Here is a 19672-nt window from a genome sequence, read left to right on the forward strand (position 1 = left end):
GGTGGGGTACCCTTCCAGTGGCCTTGAGTGGTAACCTGTAACCTTGGTAAGCTGTCCTCGCAAGCTTTGTGTTGATGTTTTGGATCTGGGAAGAGAATTGTGGTTGTTGATGCTTCACTTTACAGAACTTAAAGCATTTTCTTTCCAGGCTCTTAGTCGTTTATGCCCCCTCCTCTCCCCTCCCTCTGTTCTTGTATCCCTCTTTCCTTCTTCTTGACACATTCTTTTCTGTTGAGATCACTATAAAAGTGATTTCAGTACGTTACAGAATGTAATTTCAAGGGCTCCTCGCTATTCCTTTGATCAGAATTCTGTGTTACTATGCCTTTCAGACAAAATTGACACTGAAAGTAAAGAACACTAGAAAGTCAACAGAAGAGGTTGTAAAACATGTTCATTTAAATGTTTCCTATTGTTTACTGATATTACTGTGAAATTTTATCTTAAAGTATATTAAACTCATTCCCCCTTGGCTCCAAAATTATTGGAAAAAAAAATATTATTTAGGGGGATTTGAATTTAGTTTCCATTTCGTAACTTCCTTTTTGAGGCTTGTTTGAGATTCAGTGAAATTGTTTAGTTTAGATAAACATGTACACTGATGGTACAGTAAGCTGGGTAAGTAGCACTGATGAAAGGCTTTTGGATCACCAGATTTGAATGATAACATGGCAGTCTTGGTGTAGATGCTTCTGTTTTCATCCCTGCTTGTTTTCTAGCAATATGGGTAGCGCTTTTGGTTCTGTTGTATTTAATAAACTGTTGAATAGACTGTGCAGTGCATTTGGCTCTCTCCTCTCCATTTTCCTTTCAAATTTGTATCTTCCAGGCCTAAAAGGACCTAAACAGACAAGCCCTACTCCAAAAAATACCCCAAAGTAAACAGAAACAACATCTGTGGTCTGAATCTCCCTTAACAATTAACTTAACTAACTTAATTGTTAGGTTTAAACAATTGAAATTCTACCTTGTGATATATATTGTAATTATGACACCTGCACACTTTGCTATGAAAAAGAAAACTCCACATTGCTACCCAAGCAGCACACTGAGGGGAAAAAAAAGAAAAACAAGTTCACTTCAGTGTATGAAAAAAACAAACATAGAAATCCCCATCAGCCTTTTGGACCTTCCTTTGACTTTTAAAAAGTGTACAAGAATCCAAAGGACTTTACATATTGTATTCTAGCACGTATATTTTTGCATGATATTTTGGTGAAGATGGCTTTGGTACTTTATGAATTTTCTTGGCTAAACTGGCAAAATTATAAGTTTCATTAAATGGATTTGGGGCTGGTTAGAGACAAGATAATCTCTAAGTAAAGCAGCTGGTATTTATTGTTCATAAAGGTAGAGATAAATGTGTTTTTCTTTTAGCTTTGTGTCTAGATTGTTGATTAACAATTCTACTTTATTAGAGAATTTGAGAATCTGTTCTCTTATTTGTCAGTCTGATTCCATAAAATAAGTTTCTAATATTTCTCCCATTGTGACTGAAGTAGAAAGCTGATTCTTAGTGATAACTGAATAGAGTATGCACGTATTACATCTCAACCTGCTTGTGACAGTGGTTGTGCAGTCACTGTTGAACAAATTATGTTTTCTTTAGAGAGTCTGGGTAATAATTTTGATAGTTGAAGATCAGCATTTATAATTTTTAAGATTGAAAACAGTTACTGAGTTTTCATATGGCTATTCAGAATTAAACATTTTAAGTTGTCTTCATCTTTTCAAGCTACTCAGTGGGAGTTTAAAATCCCTTGTGTCAATTCATGTGTATGCATTTTTTGGGTAGCTTTCTGTTCAAGCACTCATTCTGAACAAATAGCCATAGGTTATGCTGTTCTGCTGAGTTTTGTGTGTGTGTTCACATGTACCTAGCAAAGAAGCAAAATACTTCAGTGCCAGTAGTTTACAAGTAACTTTCTCTGCAGTTTCCTTGTACCTTCTGGTGTTGGCTGTCTAAATAAACTGTATTATGATACTATGGGAAAAGTGACGTTGGTAAAAAAAGTTAACTAGGTAAAAATACTGGACTACTGTATTCTAGGTTGAATTGTTAATTTTTTCAGACTTGGGGTTTCTTTGTATTTGAATTATTTAAACAAATACAGTTTGTGCCTGCATCTGTAATCCTCAAAGAATGGATGTCTACCAGTATTGAAGACTTCTACTGTAGTCTAGAGGCTCTGGGTTAAGAAATTATTTTCAGTCTGTTTGCACAATTTCATTCACATTGCCAATGATTCATGTTGTATTTAAAATAAAAAAATTCTCAGCCTCTTCTAGAAAGCAGACTTCAGTGGTATAGCTTTTAGTATTTTGTTCAGTTTAACATGGAAGACAGTATGTAAACTGTATGCACCTTTTTTGGGAATGAAATCTAGATCAAATTTCACATTGTTATGCATGGAGATGTCGGTAGTGGAGCCAAAGCTAAAACTTGAATTAATTTGCAGTAGCATCCCAATAAAAAATACTGTGCAGAAATGCAGGAAGATAGAAATCTTTGGTGAGAAATGCAGGAAGAACTCTGAAGCAGAAGCCATGTCTCTGTTTTTAATCTAGTTTCTTTTGATGACTAATTTATTATTGGGAAGATGGATAATTTAACAACAACGGAGTCATAAATGCTGCCTATAATTGAAGAATTTCAGTTTGTGTGCTTTGAAAGCAAATATAAATAAATATTTGATTTGATTTTATAAAATTTTATTATAAAAATTTCAAAAAATTAATGTTTTTTCCATTAAAATAGCACAGGACATAATGGCTGTCTCAAATTTTGCTAATGCTTGATGTTACATAAAATGGGTTATGTTAAAGATGAAGCTGAACTTAGGTCGTGTTCTTTTTTGTAACTTCTAGAAATATAAAGAGAAAGATAAACACAAGCAAAAATATAAGAAGCAGTCGGAGTCCTCACCATCCTTGGTTCCATCTCTTACTGTAACTACAGAGAAAGTAAGTCAATGTGTTTTTCCTCCTCTTCCACTTCAATTGCTTATGTTGAAATTTCATAATGTAATCATTCCACTGTATATACAGGAACTTTATAATGGTATAGATTCTGTAACTATCTAGCACACTTGGTATTTTTCCTATTGCACAAAATCCGAAAATACTTTGAGGTTTATCATATGGAGAACAGCTTAAGAGTTTTGTAATAGAGCAGTGAGTGATTCAGTGATCCCAGTCAGGTGCCACTGATGGTCCAGTAAGTTTTATTTCATTGACTTACGTTTAATAATTTGAGAAGTTTTAGAAAATCTTTCCTTTGAAATTCACTTATGTGTGCTGAGCTGTCACTGAACCTGTAAGCATTTAAGCTGGTAATTAATGAAATTACAGCTCATGCTTCATCTACTTGTAATATCACATTGCCTTTTTAGCAGTCTGCTCCATTAGGTTCTGTGGTCTTTCCTTCCTGTTCATGTACTAGCAAATACCTAACTCAAAGGACAATGTAGAGAGTTAAATAATGACAGATCTCATTGTACTCTACAAGAGTGCTCCACAGCCAGCAGGGCTACAGCCTGCCCCACTATGGTCTTCACCATGGGCTGCAGGTGAATGGGCATCAGCTCTAGTGCCTGGAGCATCTCCTCCCCCTACTTCTTCACTGACCTTGGTGTCTGCAGAGCTGTTACTCTCACAGGTTCTCACTCATCTCTCTGGCTACAGTTGCTCCTGAGTAGTTACTTGTCCTCCTCTTAACTGTGTTATCCCAGGGATTCTACCACCATTTCTGATGGGTTCAGCCTTGGCAAGCTGCTGGTCTGTCTTGGAGCCATCTGGCATTCGCTCCGTTCAGACACATAGCCAGAAGCCATGCCTGTAGACCCCTGCTACCAAAACCTTGCCATGCAAACCCAGTACAGCGTGACAGTTTTTGTTGAAATTAAGTTGTAGAACTCTTTGAATAGTATTGACTGGTCCATATGATTCATTATTTAATTTTATTAATTTGTCCTGAATGTATTCCTCTTTTATCAGAGACAACTTGCAAAATTCATAGCCTGTAAAAGGAACTTCCCACCCTTCTTGTGTGGGAAGTTCCTTTAAACTCTACAATCTTTTTTTTTTTTTTTTTTAGGTTTTGTGCTATATATGATCATAACTTTTTTTCAATTACACCCTTTTTTACTTTGATTAGGATCATAGAATCATAGAATGGTTTGGGTTGGAAAGGACCTTAAGATCATGAATCTTAAAATCAAGTTCCAACCCCGCTGCCATGAGCAGGGACACCTCGCAATAAACCATGTCCCCAAGGCTCTGTCCAACCTGGCCTTGAACACTGCCAGGGTTAGAGCATTCACAGCTTCCTTGGGCAACCTATTCCAGTGCCTCACCACCCTCACTGTAAAGAAATTCTTCCTTATATCTAACCTAAGCTTCCCCTGTTTAAGTGTAAAGCCATTACCCCTTGTCTTACCACTACAGTGCCTAATGAAGAGTCCCTCTCTGGCATCCTTATAGGCCCCCTTCAGATACTGGAAGGCTGCAATGAGGTCTCCACGCAGCCTTCTCTTCTCCAGGCTGAACAGCCCCAACTTTCTCAGCCTGTCTTCATACAGGAGATGCTCCAGCCCCCTGATCATCCTTGTGGCCCTCCTCTGGACTTGCTCCAACAACAGCTCCATGTCCTTTTTACGCTGAGGACACCAGAACTGGACACAATACTGCAAGTGAGGTCTCACGAGAGCAGAGCAGAGGGGCAGGATCAGCTCCTTCAACCTGCTGGTCACGCTTCTTTTGATGCAGCCCAGGATACGGTTGGTTTCTGGGCTGCAAGTGCACACTGAAGCTGGCTCATGTCAAGCTTCTCATCAACCAGCACCCCCAAGTCCTTCTTATGATTATCTAATCATTGTTATAAATTTTAACAAAATGTTACGTTATTGTATGTTGGTGTAAAAGTTACAGAAAATATATTGAAATACTGGTTATTCTTGAGTCATGCTTAGTACAATATTCTTTTAATGCTGAAGAAACAGTTAGGTTCTGTTTTTCTGCTAACCTCTTTTCTAATTGCTTTGTCCTCCCTAGACTTCTCCTAATTACAAGGTTTACAGCTCAGTGGAGTACACTTCAAGAAGGCAAACGAGTAAAATCCCATGTTTAGCTAACTCTAGTAAACCCACTTAAGGACTGATAGTCTTGCTGAGTTGTTGGCCATACTGGTAATCAACATTGTGCTATGTATGTTTGTATAGCAGGTCAAATTTTTGTAGTTAAATCTATAGGATTTATAGTAGAAGCATTTTAAATACTTTTGTGTTCTTTTGAATACTTAAACCTCACCTTTTTATAGTCTTAACAACAATTAAATAGATAACATTAAAAAAAATGTTGCAACTCCTATGGTCAGTAGCAAGGTAGAGCTTGAGCAAATGCTAAAGAGAACAGAAAGTCTCTATAATTCTATAACATAAATTATAACTACATTAAACCAAAACAAATATTCATTGTGGAATTTAAATATTGACATGTGCCCTTTTAATTTTCTTTTTTAAACATTTTGCATCTTGTGACTTTTTTCTGCCTAAGCTATCTGCTTCAGTTTCTAGCTTCTTTTTATAATGCTTTGTATCATCGGGAAAATCAGAGTTCATTTTTTTTAAATGAAGTTACTGTGATTAAGGTGGTTTTGTTTTGTTTGGGGTTTATTCATTTATTTATTTATTTTAAATATCTACTGGATATTTGGAAGTAATTTTTTTTTTTTTGTGGTTTGTTCCTTTATTTTCTTTTGAATTTTTTCCCTAGGTACTTTTGACACCATTTACATGCATTTGCTTTTCTGGGTCATAATTTCATAGTGTGTTCCTGAAAAAGTTGAAATCATAATGATACTAAAACAAATCTTGTTTTCTTCTGAAATAAATATTTGGTGCAGAATATTAATATGTTACTTTTGTGTGTCCTTTTACATAGAGTTGTCAGAATTGATTTGGACTTGATGTCTTTTTTGCAGCAGTCTCTCTGCAGTGAATATGTTGGTTTGTCATGGTATAAAATTACTTCTGACACCATATTGTGGGGGAACTAGAATTTGAAACTAGTTTTGTTTTTCTTTTTTAAAGAACTTAAATCCTTTGTGATACAGTGGTAATGACCATTTATGCAGGTGATGCCACAAAGCATGTTTTTGTCTGGATGAGTGGCTTCTTAAGGTAGATTTCATGAAGGCTTCAGAATAAACTGTGGATTTACATTACAGGCTTGCTTGTTTGTTCTGCAAAATTTAATTCCAATAAATTTTATGGAGGTTCCAGTCCAAATTCTGTGTTGAAATATGAACACATCATTTTGAGAGGCATTTTTGTGATATTTAATGTCTCAGCAAACTCTGCTTAGTCCAGATTAGTTAAGTTTGAAAAAGTTTGAACTAAGAAATTTGTAACTACTCTTTGATTAATGTACTAGGAAGTTTTTCACTTCTGGGGTATAGATACAGAATGTTTTAAGGCGTAGAAGAACTTATGGATTTGAGTTGTCTCTCTCCCTTTTCTTTTGACCTTCCTCTTAGTTGGGAAGGGCTGTCAGCCATATATTTAATCCTGATAAAAGCTTTTGTCTCAGGTTTTGAGCTTGGCTTATGCTGAGAGTTTAAAAATATGCGTGGTTTAACAGATACAGAAAAATACAGTTGTCTTTTTTCTGGATGGGGTGAAACGTTACTCATAAAAACAAAACTCTAAAATAGTGATGTGCACAAAGATACACAATACAGTGTATCCACATTGAAATCATAGTCAGTAACTAAATAAAAGATACTGCAAAGAGAAAGAAAGTACAGCTGATGGAATTTTATCTGTAATAGCAGAGATAATGATGATAACCCTCCTCAGTTCACCCTGACTATCAGCCCAACCTGGTTGTCAAGGGACATGCTCAGATCCTACCGCAGTGGGGTTGTCCTGGGTTCAGCTACAGCAGTCATTTTTTCTCCTTCTTAGTAGCTGGTGCAGTGCTGTGTTTTTGACTTTCAGTCTGGGAACAATGCTGATAACACCGATGTTTTTAGCTGTTGCTCAGTAATGTTTACTCTGACCAAGGACTTTCTCAGTCTCATGCTTTGCCAGGGAGGAGGGGAAGCCAGGAGGAAGCAGAGGCAGGACACCTGACCCAAACTAGCCAAAGGGGTATTCCATACCACAGCACGTCATGCCCAGTGCATAAACTGGGGGGAGTTACCCGGAAGGCCCAGATCGCTGCTCGGGTCGGGCTGGGTATTGGTCGGCGGGTGGTGAGCGGTTGTGTCCTTTTCCCTTGTTATTCCTCTTATCATTATTATTGGTAGCAGAGGATGGTTTGTATTATACCTTAGTTACTGGAGAGCTGTTATCTCAACCCGTGGGAGTTACATTCCTTCGATTCTCCTCCCCATCCCTCCGGGAGCGGGGGGAGGAAGGAAAAGGGGGGGAGTGAGCGAGCGGCTGCGTGGTTCCAAGTTGCTGGCTGGGCTTAAACCACGACATGGGTACAGACGAGAATGAAAAGAGTAGGGAGTCCTCTGTTTGGTATGACTGCACATAACTGTCCTTCAGCTGTGACGTGTTTGTGAGCTACGGGGTATGGGTTGGAGTTTTTTTTGTTGGTCATTTTTTGCTTGGTCCATGCTTTTACTGGCATCTTTTTGGAAGACTACCTGCTGTGGTCCTTCCATTCTCTGTCCAAGAGTAACAAACTAATAGCTTCTCAAGCCTTGGGACATACTGTGTACAGCAAGACTGATTGTTACACCTTTACTTCATTTTAAAGCTATCCCAGAAGTTTTAAGACTTGCTACAGATGGGTGGTATAACTCTTCAGGGTGCACAGAGTGATATATGGGGAGCATAAAAATGACAGTAGCTCTCTGTACACCAGATTGGTAATGTGAAACTTTGCTTTTCGGGGGGAAGAAAACCTCTGCTGACTGGTTTATGGGAAGCATAAAGGAACTCGGATGCACACAGAGTTAGCTGGTAATTGCACTAGCAAATACTGATTGATTTTTGAGAACAGGATTAACACTTATGAAACAGACAAGTCCTCCCAGATAAACCAAGGAATAGAGTTGGAGCATCAGGGAATCTCCTTTTTGGGGGATGTCAGCACTGAAATGAAGGAAAATGACTGACTGCAGTGTGAACAGTGGAGGGAGGAGGCTTGAGCAGTGTATTCCATTTAGAAAGCACATGCTGGAAGGAGACAGCATTGTAAGCTTGGGGGGAGGGTGGGGGCTGCAGAGGCTGAAGCCAGTCAGTAAATAATCTAAGGTGTTCTGCCTCTATCCTCTGATTCTTGCTCCCTGCACTGTCACTCTCCTGACCTCAAAAAACCCCAAATAAACAAACAATATAACTTTGCTATGGCATATTAAGGTTTTTTCTGAGACATTTCACTCAGGCCTTTGTGTTTTAGAATGTAGCATTTTAGAAAAGCAGTTCTAGTGGTGGGTAGGGTATTGTGTGAACCAATTAACTTAATAAGCTTTACCTTAGATCCTATTGCATATCTTGTGGCTTCTCAAAGCAACTGATTTATGTGCATCTGGTTTAGAGCACTTTGCTGCAATTAAAAATAAGGAATACAATCTGGGAAAAAAAAAATACTGGCCAAATGAGACCAACTTTGGTAGGGGTAGGGCATATTGCATCATAGTAGTTTGAGATACTCTGAGTAAGCATGTAGATTTCAGTACACTTTAGAGCACCTTCTGCAACACTGCTGGAACAAAATCTTCAACACAGCAAACTGTGATGTGCATACATGCTTTCTAAAGAGCAGGGCTCAGGCTGCAAAGCAGTCAAACTAAATCTCTGCAGGGTGTATGTAAATTAATGCCTACTTGTCATAGCCTAGCCCTGGCTGGTCTGCAGAGGTACGTTAAACTCTTATTTCCCTTTAAAGTAAGAAAATAAGTAAATAAAATTCCTCCAGTAATGGGGAAGAGGTACTAGATAACATCAAACTGTGACTGTTGATACCAGTAGATAATTATCCTTGTAATTAATATCCAACTGAGTGGATAGGAGATAAGAATTAGGAAAGGAAGGTTTTGGATTAGAGGAGAAATCCTGGATCCTAGAAAAAGCCTTTTGGTTTGGGTTATTGCGTATTCGGAAACCCTTTGTTCAAATAACTCAAATTTGAACCATTGCTGCTTTACTCAGGTCAAGTGACGCATCAGTTTCAGGAAAATTAATCATTCTTGTGGACTTTTTAATAATTAAAAAAATTAACTGCTAAACTTACTTTAGAAGAGGCTTGATCTCTTTTAGAAACACTTACCAGTATAGTAATATGAATTTGGGGTAAATAATTTTTAACATTGTACTTCAGCAGGCTTAAACTGATTTTTCTTCACTGTTATTCAGAAAATCTGTAGTATGTATTTATTGTAGTTCACAATAATTCATACAGAGCAGTACACAAATAGATTGAAATTTTTATGTTCCTCAAAGCTTGTATATTTAGTTGTCTGAAAAGTACGTTCTATGTAAATGTCTTAGATGTTTTAGTAAAAATATGGAAAACTTTATATCAACTGTGCAAAGCTGCATATGATGAAGAAATACTTTGCTGTAGGCCTAAATACAGCAAACAAGGAATCCTAGTGTGATGATGGGAAGTGAAGACATAAGGGGTGGTTGGGCTTGTTGGAATTGATTTTGGTTTGGTGTTTAGACTATGAAGTCTTAAAAGTGCAAGGTCTTAGATTCCGAAGCCTTCATCAGTTCCACTGCTTTGTTCCACTGAACAAAGTTTGCAGTTTGATGAAAGAGACTGCATAAAAACCGTGTTTTCAGAAAAGCATTTCGAGTCTCATTTTTTCTTTTTAATTTTGAATTTTAAGCAGCAAAATAACTATCCTATTTAAATAGAATGTAAAGACTCTGTAACCATAGATGTGAGATTAATCCACTGAGCTCAGTGAAATAAAAATTTCGACCAAAGCTGACATTATTTTCATGCATTTTTCCACAAAATGAAGTTTTATGTGCTTAAAATTGTTTGCTTAAAATCTTAAGAATTAACTTTATGTAACTCCTGCTGTTTCCAGTTACCTTAGTATTTGAACACTTGTGAGTTTATTTGAAAGAATGGTTTTTTTTAAACAGTTCTTTTGTTACAGTTTATTTTGCGTGACTTACCAGTTTTCTTTTATTTCTTTTCTCTTATCAAAATGCTAGACATACACAAGCACTAGCAACAACTCCATGTCAGGCTCCTTGAAGCGGTTGGAAGATACCACAGCTCGATTTACAAATGCAAATTTTCAGGAAGTTTCTACACACGTTTCAAGTGGAAAAGATTCTTCAGAGGCTAGAGGGTCAGAGAGCAAAGCCAAGAAATCTGCCGGTCACAGCTCGGGTCAGAGGGGAAGAAAGCCTGGTGCTGGAAGAAATCCAGGAACAACTGTGACTACAGCTAGCCCTTTTCAGCAAGGTATTAATTGTTATGCTGTAAAATGACTTCTGCTTTGACGTGAATTAGAAATCTTACGTATTTAAAACTTGAAAAGCAGATTGTCCTTTATCCTCAATTATGAGAATGTTGTTTCACTTTGGGGGAAAAATGTAACTTTTTTCAGCGAAAAAATGTTCGTTGTTGTAATGGAAAAAAGAAGGTTGGACATCATTAAAGGGCAAAATTGATGCTTTTGTTTAGACTGTTACTCTCTTTAAGTGCTAAATCCAGAAGTTTCTTTATGTGCTGCAGAGTTAGTCTGGGGTAAAATTTAGCATAGGAATTTCAGTCTAGGGGCCTTTTTTAGCTCTTTCAAGGAATCACACTAACGTTTTTTAGTTACTGCATATTAGAATGAAGCTGGACTACCTAGTGTATAGGATGTGGTGGCCCCTAAATAATTTTTCAAGATGCAGGCATTTTAAATACACTGTTCTTTTCAAAGTGAAAGACCTTTTTACTTTTATATTACCATTGAAATACATAAGCAGAAGATGATTGCATGACAACTATATACTTTACAGTTTATTTACGTCATGTAATACAAAAAGTTTGATGTTTTGAACACGTTAAAACCCACTAAGTGCACTGTTAATACTTCTAAAAAGCAAATTTTATTATGGCATCTTCATCAGATTTGAAGAAAGATAAAATTAAAAGTAAATTTTATTATTTAACTAACAAAACGTATTATTTTAAAATACAACAAACTAGGCCTTCTATGAAGTATTTTTTTTCTATAATTTTCACCGTGGTGTGTAGCAGCTGACTGTCATTTCTGCTTTATAATCTTGCTCTTCCTTTGGGTTTATGCTTGCAGTAAGCAATTTTAAATTTTTATACAAGTCTTACAGTATTTCAGACTCTTTCACTTGAAAAAACTAGAAGAATTTTTTTCTTTAAATTCGCAAAACTTTGAAAATTGCCTTCTGGAATCCTGCATTTAAAGAAAAATCTTGCTCACTGGGGGTGGCAAAATAGATTTTTACTATGTGCATGTATTTTCTTTAAAGCTGTGTAAGTGAAGTTGATGTAACTAGAAAATACAAAAACCAACAGTGTCTTTTTATGATATTTAAATTGCTGTCTTAATGTAAATTATATTTTAAATGAACTTCCTAATACTGAATGGAGTACTAATGGGAAAACACCATGGGATTTTTTTTACTATCCTATGTCATATTTAGGAGTATTTTTTGACAGGATAGTCGTCATCAGTCTGAGTTCTATAAAACAATACCCACATGTACACACCCATATAGAATTACTGAATTTCCGTGAAGGCAGATGTGTATTTTCCAACTGTGCTCCTTTTTCTGCCTTGTATGCACTAACACAGTGATGAAATGGCTGCATTCCAAATATTAGAGAGGTAGTTTAATTCTATTACACAAAAGATCTTTATGGTTCTCCGACAGTGCTAAAGAAGTCTTAAAATGTCAATTTTGTACACTTTTTTTCCACTTCTGCTCCTGCCCTTTTGAAAAATACCTCTTCTGTGGAACACCTCCTCAGCCAGGGTAAATTAAGTGCAATTGCTGTTCCCTTGACCTGTGTCACACCCTTGATTTAGGTAGAATGGTAGGGAAGATTGCAGGCATAGTGTAGATTTGATCACGGCATGATTTTATCAACCTTCTTTTTATATATGTGTATGTTTAATAAAACCTGCTTTGACTTGTACCAAATGTGCATTATGGCTTTAAGACATGAGGGATGTCAAAGTTGTTTGAGCAGCAAAGTTGTTTATTCTCCTTTTGTTCATTGTTTGTGCCCCAAATTCAAATCTGAATCTCAGACAGGAATCTGAGAATCAGATCCAGCAGAGCGAAGACCAACAGGAGAAGCAATAAGTTATCTTAAAAATAGTTTCTTTAGCTGTTAGTAACAATTTTCATTAAGTCCTTGCACTTTAAAGTTTCATATCTGAAGATATTAACCTTTCCCATCAATTTTCATCAACTACAGGGAAAAAAATGTATCCTGTTTTCTTCTTTTTTTAGGAAGCTTTTTGGGCACTCCTGGGAGCATAAAGTCATCTTCTGGAAGTTCAGTTCAGTCTCCCCAGGATTTTTTGAGTTTTACAGACACAGATCTGCGAAGTGACAGTTTCACACATTCTCAACAGGCTGCGCCAACCAAAGATGTACATAAAGGAGAGGCTGGGAGTCAAGAGGGGGGTGTCAATTGTTTCACTTCCTTAATTGGTCTCCCTTCATCATCAGCTGTTTCCCAATCTAAAAACTTTGACAGCTCCCCTGGAGACATAGGTAATTCAAGCCTTACTTCTACAGCATACAAACGAGCTCAGACTTCTGGAATAGAAGAAGAAACTGTAACAGAGAAGAAACGGAAAGGAAATAAGCAAAGTAAACATGGGCCTGGTAGACCAAAAGGAAATAAAAGTCAAGAAAGTATTTCCCATCTTTCAGTTTCTTCTGCTTCCCCAACTTCATCTGTGGCATCTGCTGCAGGAAGTGTGACAAGCTCTGGTCTTCAAAAATCTCCAACTTTGCTCAGGAATGGAAGTTTACAAAGTCTTAGTGTTGGTTCATCTCCAGTGGGTTCAGGTAGGCATTTACTGGATTTGTTTTCTTACCTTAAAATATGTCTTTGTTATTTTAGCTGTAATTCTGAATATGCTTTTCAAAAACAGAGTATCATTTAAAGTCTCTTGAAAGTCAAATTGGGGAAAAAAGTAAAAATTAGAATGAGATTGTTGGAAGAGTAAGTTTTATCTATGTATAGGTGCCACTGTGCCATAGGTGGCTGTAGTAGAGTGACCTGTGTGTTGACCTATATGATATATTAATGCAGGTTTTGAGGCTGTAGGGGGAAAAGATAAGTTGCATGAAAATAGGTTCTTTGGAAATTCCATGTGACAGGTTTAGCTAAAATAAGTGTTAGTGTATACAGACTGTATTGTCTGTATGTTCTATTACATGGAGAAAATCAGTACTCAGCTGAGTATGTCCCTCAATTATTTTTCCCAATTTAGCTTAACTAAAAATCAAAATGTCTGTATGGAGAATTGTCAGTTTGAACACATAAAAGGATATTTTGAATATGGATCCCTGTGCAGCTGGATGACATTTTCGTATTCTTGTGTGCTTTTTAGCAATTGAAATTGGCTGGTTTGTTCTTCCTCTGTTCTAAATGTTACGTGCATCTGGGGCTGAGAGAGGCTTTCCGTTCCCAGTAAACCTGTGTGTGGAATGACCTTGCAGAATACAGTATCTACCAAAGTCTTTTTTTCTTTGAAGTTTCTTTCGAGGCCTTTGTGTTTGTATAAGAAAATAGCAAACTATCTGATGCCTCCATTTTGTAACTTTGAGATTTTGTCCTTTTTGTTGAGTTAGGGGATTTTTTGCCTTTTTTTGAGAGATTGGTGAGGGCAGAGGAATGGAAAGTGAATATTTGGTTGTGGGCAGGGTTTCATGCTTTTATATTGTATATTTTCACTCCATAAGCAAAGATACTTTAGAAATATACATGCTTTAAGAAACAAAAAGCTTTGAGCACAAGGCAGGTGCTTGAAAACTTGATCTCAAAACCATACTGGTTTAAATCTTTCTCAGATATAGGTAAATTATTATATTTATTACGGGTAATAATGGCAGTAGCTGTGGCAACTATATTAAAAAACATTTTTCCTGCATTGGAATCAGTAGGGAGAAATGGTGTGTGACAAAACTTCCTAGTTCACTGTCCATCTTTTTGATGAAAATGCAGTTTAATAAACGCAGTAATCTTGTATCTTCTATGGACAGAGATCATGCAACAGATTTAGATCAGTATTCTGGTTATTTTAGCATGAACTTTCTTATTCCTTTATAATGCCTTTGAGCTGGATTATTTGTTGTAGTTGGGTAACAGGTGGAAGCACAAAGTCTTGGTGTGAAGTGAGTGACTCATGTTTACCCCGCTTACATTTGTCTTAGTATACTCTGGTTTTGTCAGCTCCTAGAACAGGCTTTTCCCTGGTTAGGTCCATTCTTGCTTTCTTTGTTCTCTTTATTAAACATCTCGCTCTTCCATCTATAACTGCCAGTGATAATGTTAAACTTCCTTTGTACGAAGCTTTGAAATATGTGGATGGACATACTGGGTAGGTTTTATTACCTTTATCATGATACTCAGCCGATAATTTCCCCTGTGTTTAAGCATGCTTAGATTCTTAGTAGCCAGTGTTAGATCTGTCCACTAAACCAGTGATACTTTCTGAATATGCCAAAGAATATGAATGAAAAGAAACAAAATCCATAAACAAAATCACTCCAACAAAACCCAGAAAACTCAAAGAAACAAAACCAGGTGGGATGTCTTTGCCTGCAAGCGAAGACATTACAGTGGTAGTGCTGCTTTCCTCACTTCATCATAAGCATTTTCTAGGTTTAGCAGTCCATTTACAACCTTGTTACAATGAGGAAAGGCATATGAGTATTATCAGAAACATACATTTTCTCAGGTATGATATGCTGATGTTTCTCTTTGAAACGTTTCTGTATTGTCCAGTAACAGAATCTGACAAGTGAGTCTAAACGATGTGACCCAGAACCCAGGTAAGATTTTGTGCATGTAAATGTAGTGAGAGAAAAAGCAGGGGAAGTCAAGCCAAAAAGATTTTAATGACTCTTACTTGGAATTGCCTTGTTACTTCAAAGAAGCAGAATCGGGAATGAGCTAGACCATATTAAACAAAGCTTTTGAGGCACTTTTTTTAGGAATCTCCTCATATATATATTTTTTTTTAAACCTTCTTAACTGTAGCTGTCATTCTTCTGCCATTTTTTAAAGAGTATTTGTTATGATCCATAAAGATTATGATAATCCTTATATCACAGACGTATGATAATCCTGTTCACAGTTGATGTTCAAATTAGATGAAATGTGAAGGAAAGATTATTTTAAAGGGTAATGCAGATTTGTCACATGCTATTTATACATAATTAAATGTCTTCCATAAGACTTTTATTTAGAATAAGTATATTCAGCTCATTTTGTGAAAAATCTGCCCTCTTCAAACTTTTATCCAGTCCATAGAACTTCTGTTTTCCTCTTTAATAACAGAGATGTACCAGGAATAGTACAAGGCCACATATTTAAAAGCTATTACAATATATAAACTCAGGTCGTATTGCAGTTGCTACTGGTCTTTGGATTGATTTCAGGATCTGAATTTTTTAATGGGGAAGGATTTCATGTGAACTCTACAATTTGATAGAGCTGTGTAACTTCTTAAGTCACACTAGTTGTATTCTCAGTATTAAGTTCATTCTCATCATCCTTCTAGGGAATAATACTTACAGATAGATTTGTAATCCAAAGTATTGTAAAGCAGTGATCCCTTCTGCTGAAGATTTTTATATTTTTTCTTTTCACAACAGTGGTGATTACAGAACAGAAAAACCCTTCACCCAGAGGTTGGAAGAGATGAGTAGCATGTTGTCTCAGTGCTTACCTCTGCTAGTAGTAGATTCTAAGATCAAATGTTTCTTTTACCTTGCTTGCACTTTATTTCAGCAGTAATGCAGAGACGAATAAGGTGCTGGGAATTAAAAAAAAGAAAGTACAGTTATGGTAAATAAGTTTCATACATTTTGTATTTTCCTGTCAAGCAGTTTGTGCGGGCTGTGGCTCCTGTTTGTTTGGAGTACACTCCAGTGCGTGAAGAACTTTCTGAGAACTCGTGTCCCACAGCAATAGGGAAAATACTTATTATGGCATTTGTGGAATAATGCAGCAGGGTAAAATGAAAAGCAATCCTGTGTCAGAAGGAAACTGAATTTTCTGTTTTATGGTACATAAAGTTGCATCAAGTTCTGCGTGGATTCTTCCTGCTGGAAGAAACAGTGCTTCAAGTGTATAGAGATGCTTCTCTGTCTTTTCCAGTTCTGTTCTTGATTTCAAGTGTACAACAAACTGTGTTGTATCAGCTTCAGTTGCTAAGGACTTCAGGGGATCATTTGCTTTTTAATTTTTTATTTTAATTTTTGCATCATTGATTTTATGCACTTATAAGTGCTGTAAACCCTACAAGGGTGTAGAAAGCAGTTCTTTTTCCCCCCCTAAGACTGGAGAAGGTTAAATTCCAAATTGGGTCTCGAAATGGTTAGCTCATTCTTTCAGCACCCTTGGTGTGTCTGTCTTTTGGAATTCCTCTGTCACAACTGAGGCAACGTTTTTGTTTGTCCTTCTACATTTGTATTTCTACATCATATGTATTCTACCCTTGAGCTCTCTTTGATATGCACCGGTTGGTTATGCTAGACAGTGTTCAGAATATGGGACGTATCCAAACCCAGGACTGTACTTTTGTATATCAATATTTCAAATTCTGATTTAAGAAACAGTCAGTTTGTTGGTTTTTTTAGCACAGGCCGCTTTGGGTTGATACTGTCTTGTGCAGTCAAGTTCCAGTTTTATTTAGGAGTTTACTAAATGCTTCGGCTTAGTCCTTGTATTTTGTTGTCCTTTTCTCATTCAAGCAGTGATGAAGCCTCTGCCAAGTTCTACATTCTTCTGCAAGGAGTTGTTAAGCTCTTTGTCATACTGATGATGTAAGAGAGCGAACTCTGAGCTTCAAAGTAGATGATTAATTTGAAATAATTCTCATTGAGATACTGAGTCCCTCAGACCTTATGTTAAATCTTTATGATGTTATGTTTAAACTCCTGTAACCTTTGACATACTAACTAAAGCTATTGGGAGAAAGAGTTTATTAAAAAATACTCTGGAACAGTTTGTGCTGTTACATTTACCTGTCAAGTGCCCCAGAAGCCAAAGCAGAAAAAGAAGTCTTGCTGTGTTAGAAAGCCAGTTTGTATTCCAGAGGAGATAGAATAGAAAGAACAAATTGATGTTAATAGATATTAATGACCTTTTAGGATTAAGCAAACTGTGTAGAATACACACAGGGCAAAATTCATGTGCAGAGGGTTTCATTCTTCATATTTGAGGCTCAACAGAAATACAAGATTAAAATGTTAAAATTGATGATTGCTGCTGTAGAAAGCGTGGAGACATTCATCAGGTAATTGGGGAAGAAATCACGAGGTAGTAGAAACTTATGAAAATGGGGATTATCATGAAATGATCCCCCATCAATGTTTTAAAGTAAAACAGGTGTTAGCAGCAGCTACAGCCAGAAGTAATAAATTGGCATGATGATAAATATCTCTTATTTTCATGTTTTTAGACTGTCAGTGTTAAATTTCAGTAAGTCTTTAAAACTTGTGAAGTTGTAAGAGACTGGCAGGTAGTTAATGGTATGTAATTAGAATGTGTCTGATATAAGAAAGATAGATGTTAAGAGATACAGAGATTTAATGATTACCGGTGGTTACTGTGAGTTATGGAAAATAACTTACTGGACTTTTTTTTTTTTTTTGTATTAAAGAAAGCAGTGGCATAGTACAAGTCTAGACTTCATTTGATACAGCATGGCATTTTAAATAAAGACCTGTAATGATAGGGGGTTAGCAAACCTTTGCCTTAAATGTAGTTAATGGGTAAGTCTGAGTTTATTTTTGATCAGAGAATTATTAAGTCAAAGGGTTAACTTTGGGGTTATGTTATTTTCCTGTGCATCAGTTATCAACCATATGCTATTTATTGGAAAATTCTGAAATTCCTGAAAAATCTGGGTGTGAGGGCAGGGTAAAATGGATCTCTTGGTAAGCAATACAAACCAAGAGTTGTGTTGGTGGAGCTAAAGTAAAAGATTATGTCTAAGGAAGATGGATGTGTACTTGCAGAACAAGGATGGCCTTCTGGGGAAGGAAGGGTTGAAAAGAAAAATGATACATGTGAATAATAAGTTATGTCTGAATTTTCAGTGTTCAGCTGTATTTAAAAGGATTTGAATGCATAAACAGCAAACTAATAAGAAAGGTAGCTTTATGTTCAGCAGAGTGCATCTAGTCTTTGAATACTGTGTCTAGTTCTCCTGCCTGGTGTGTGTAAAGAAGAAAAGAGCCATGAGAAGGATTCAAGACTAGAAAAAGCGTATTACTGGACAAAAGCTATGGAGTTAGTTTGTCCAACTGTATGAAGTTCTTTACTGTGAGGTGCAGGAATGGAACAGGTTGCCCAGAGAAGTTGTGGGTGCCCCATCCCTGTAAGTGTTTAAGGCCAGATTGGATGGGGCTTTGGGCAACCTGGTCTAGTGGAACGTCCCTGCCCATGCAGGGGACATGCAACCAGATGATCTTTATCCAAAGGTCTCTTCCAACCCAAACCATTCCATGATTTTGTGATACTCATAAACCCATAATATCTATATGGGTTCATATAGGGAACTGAAAACTGATATTATAATGATTCTTAACCTAACAAAGTGATCAAGTGAGAGAAGGTAATAGTTGAACAAATCTCAGTAATAGTTCTGAAAATTTAAAGGTGCTACATCTTCTAGAAGATGCAATTTAGTTGAGCATATTTATTCAATTTGCAGTGGAAATTTCTAGAGTTAAGAATCAAATCACATGCTCACAGAGGTCGTCGTTTGACTCTTATCTATGAACCTAATGCTGTGCTGTATTACCCTTTTGATTTCTAAAACGAAAATTAGCATAGTGAATCAGTTTAGTATATGAAATAGACTGTAACAGGGCAAATAATGCATTTCAAAATACAGGAATTAGTAGGGAACATAGTATGTTCTATGCATTTATCAAAGATTGGGAAGAAATTAAGAAATCAAATTTTTGCTGCTCACTGTCAGGGTTCATGGTAGTTTTAAAAAACGTATGGTGTAAGAAATGTACTCAGATATAATGAGTAATAATTCCTTGATTAAGTTCTGAAAAAAAAAACAACAAAACAACCAACCCCAAAGCTGAACAATGAACTTTATAATAGAGATGTATTTTGAAAACAATTAGGAAAAGCTTCTGAATAATGATGGAGAACTGAACATTATGTCATATTTAGATGCTTTAAGAAAAAAAGGTCATCCTTGTGATACTCATTTCAAGAAGGGATAGAAAAGTTATATCACTGCCTGCAAAGTACTATATTTAATTCTGATTAATTTTTCACTAGAATATGCATATAGGAAAGTTGAGAAGAGGCATACAATAATCAAGATTTTGAGAATGTCCTATTCAGAGAGTCCTAAGCTCTTTGAAAACTTAAATAACTGATTTGAGAATATTTCCATTTACAAAAATGGTTAAAAGGATGATCATAATTATTATACAGGAAG

At 36.4% G+C, this 19672-nt stretch overlaps 1 protein-coding gene across 1 annotated transcript in view; it reads left to right on the forward strand.

Moving 5' to 3' along the window:
- Window positions 1-19672, forward strand: part of LOC104400319 (protein AF-10-like) — a gene marked incomplete at both ends in the record, with an annotated part of 89498 nt that overhangs the window by 35808 nt on the left and 34018 nt on the right. Inside the window, 3 exons of the mRNA XM_010019853.1 lie at window positions 2869-2964; window positions 10188-10443; window positions 12468-13034. Coding sequence (XP_010018155.1) covers window positions 2869-2964; window positions 10188-10443; window positions 12468-13034 — 919 coding nt within the window. The remainder of the gene's footprint in view (window positions 1-2868; window positions 2965-10187; window positions 10444-12467; window positions 13035-19672) is intronic.

The sequence above is a fragment of the Nestor notabilis genome, unplaced genomic scaffold (genome assembly GCF_000696875.1).
Source record: "Nestor notabilis isolate BGI_N333 unplaced genomic scaffold, ASM69687v1 scaffold3838, whole genome shotgun sequence".
Lineage (NCBI taxonomy): Eukaryota > Metazoa > Chordata > Aves > Psittaciformes > Psittacidae > Nestor > Nestor notabilis.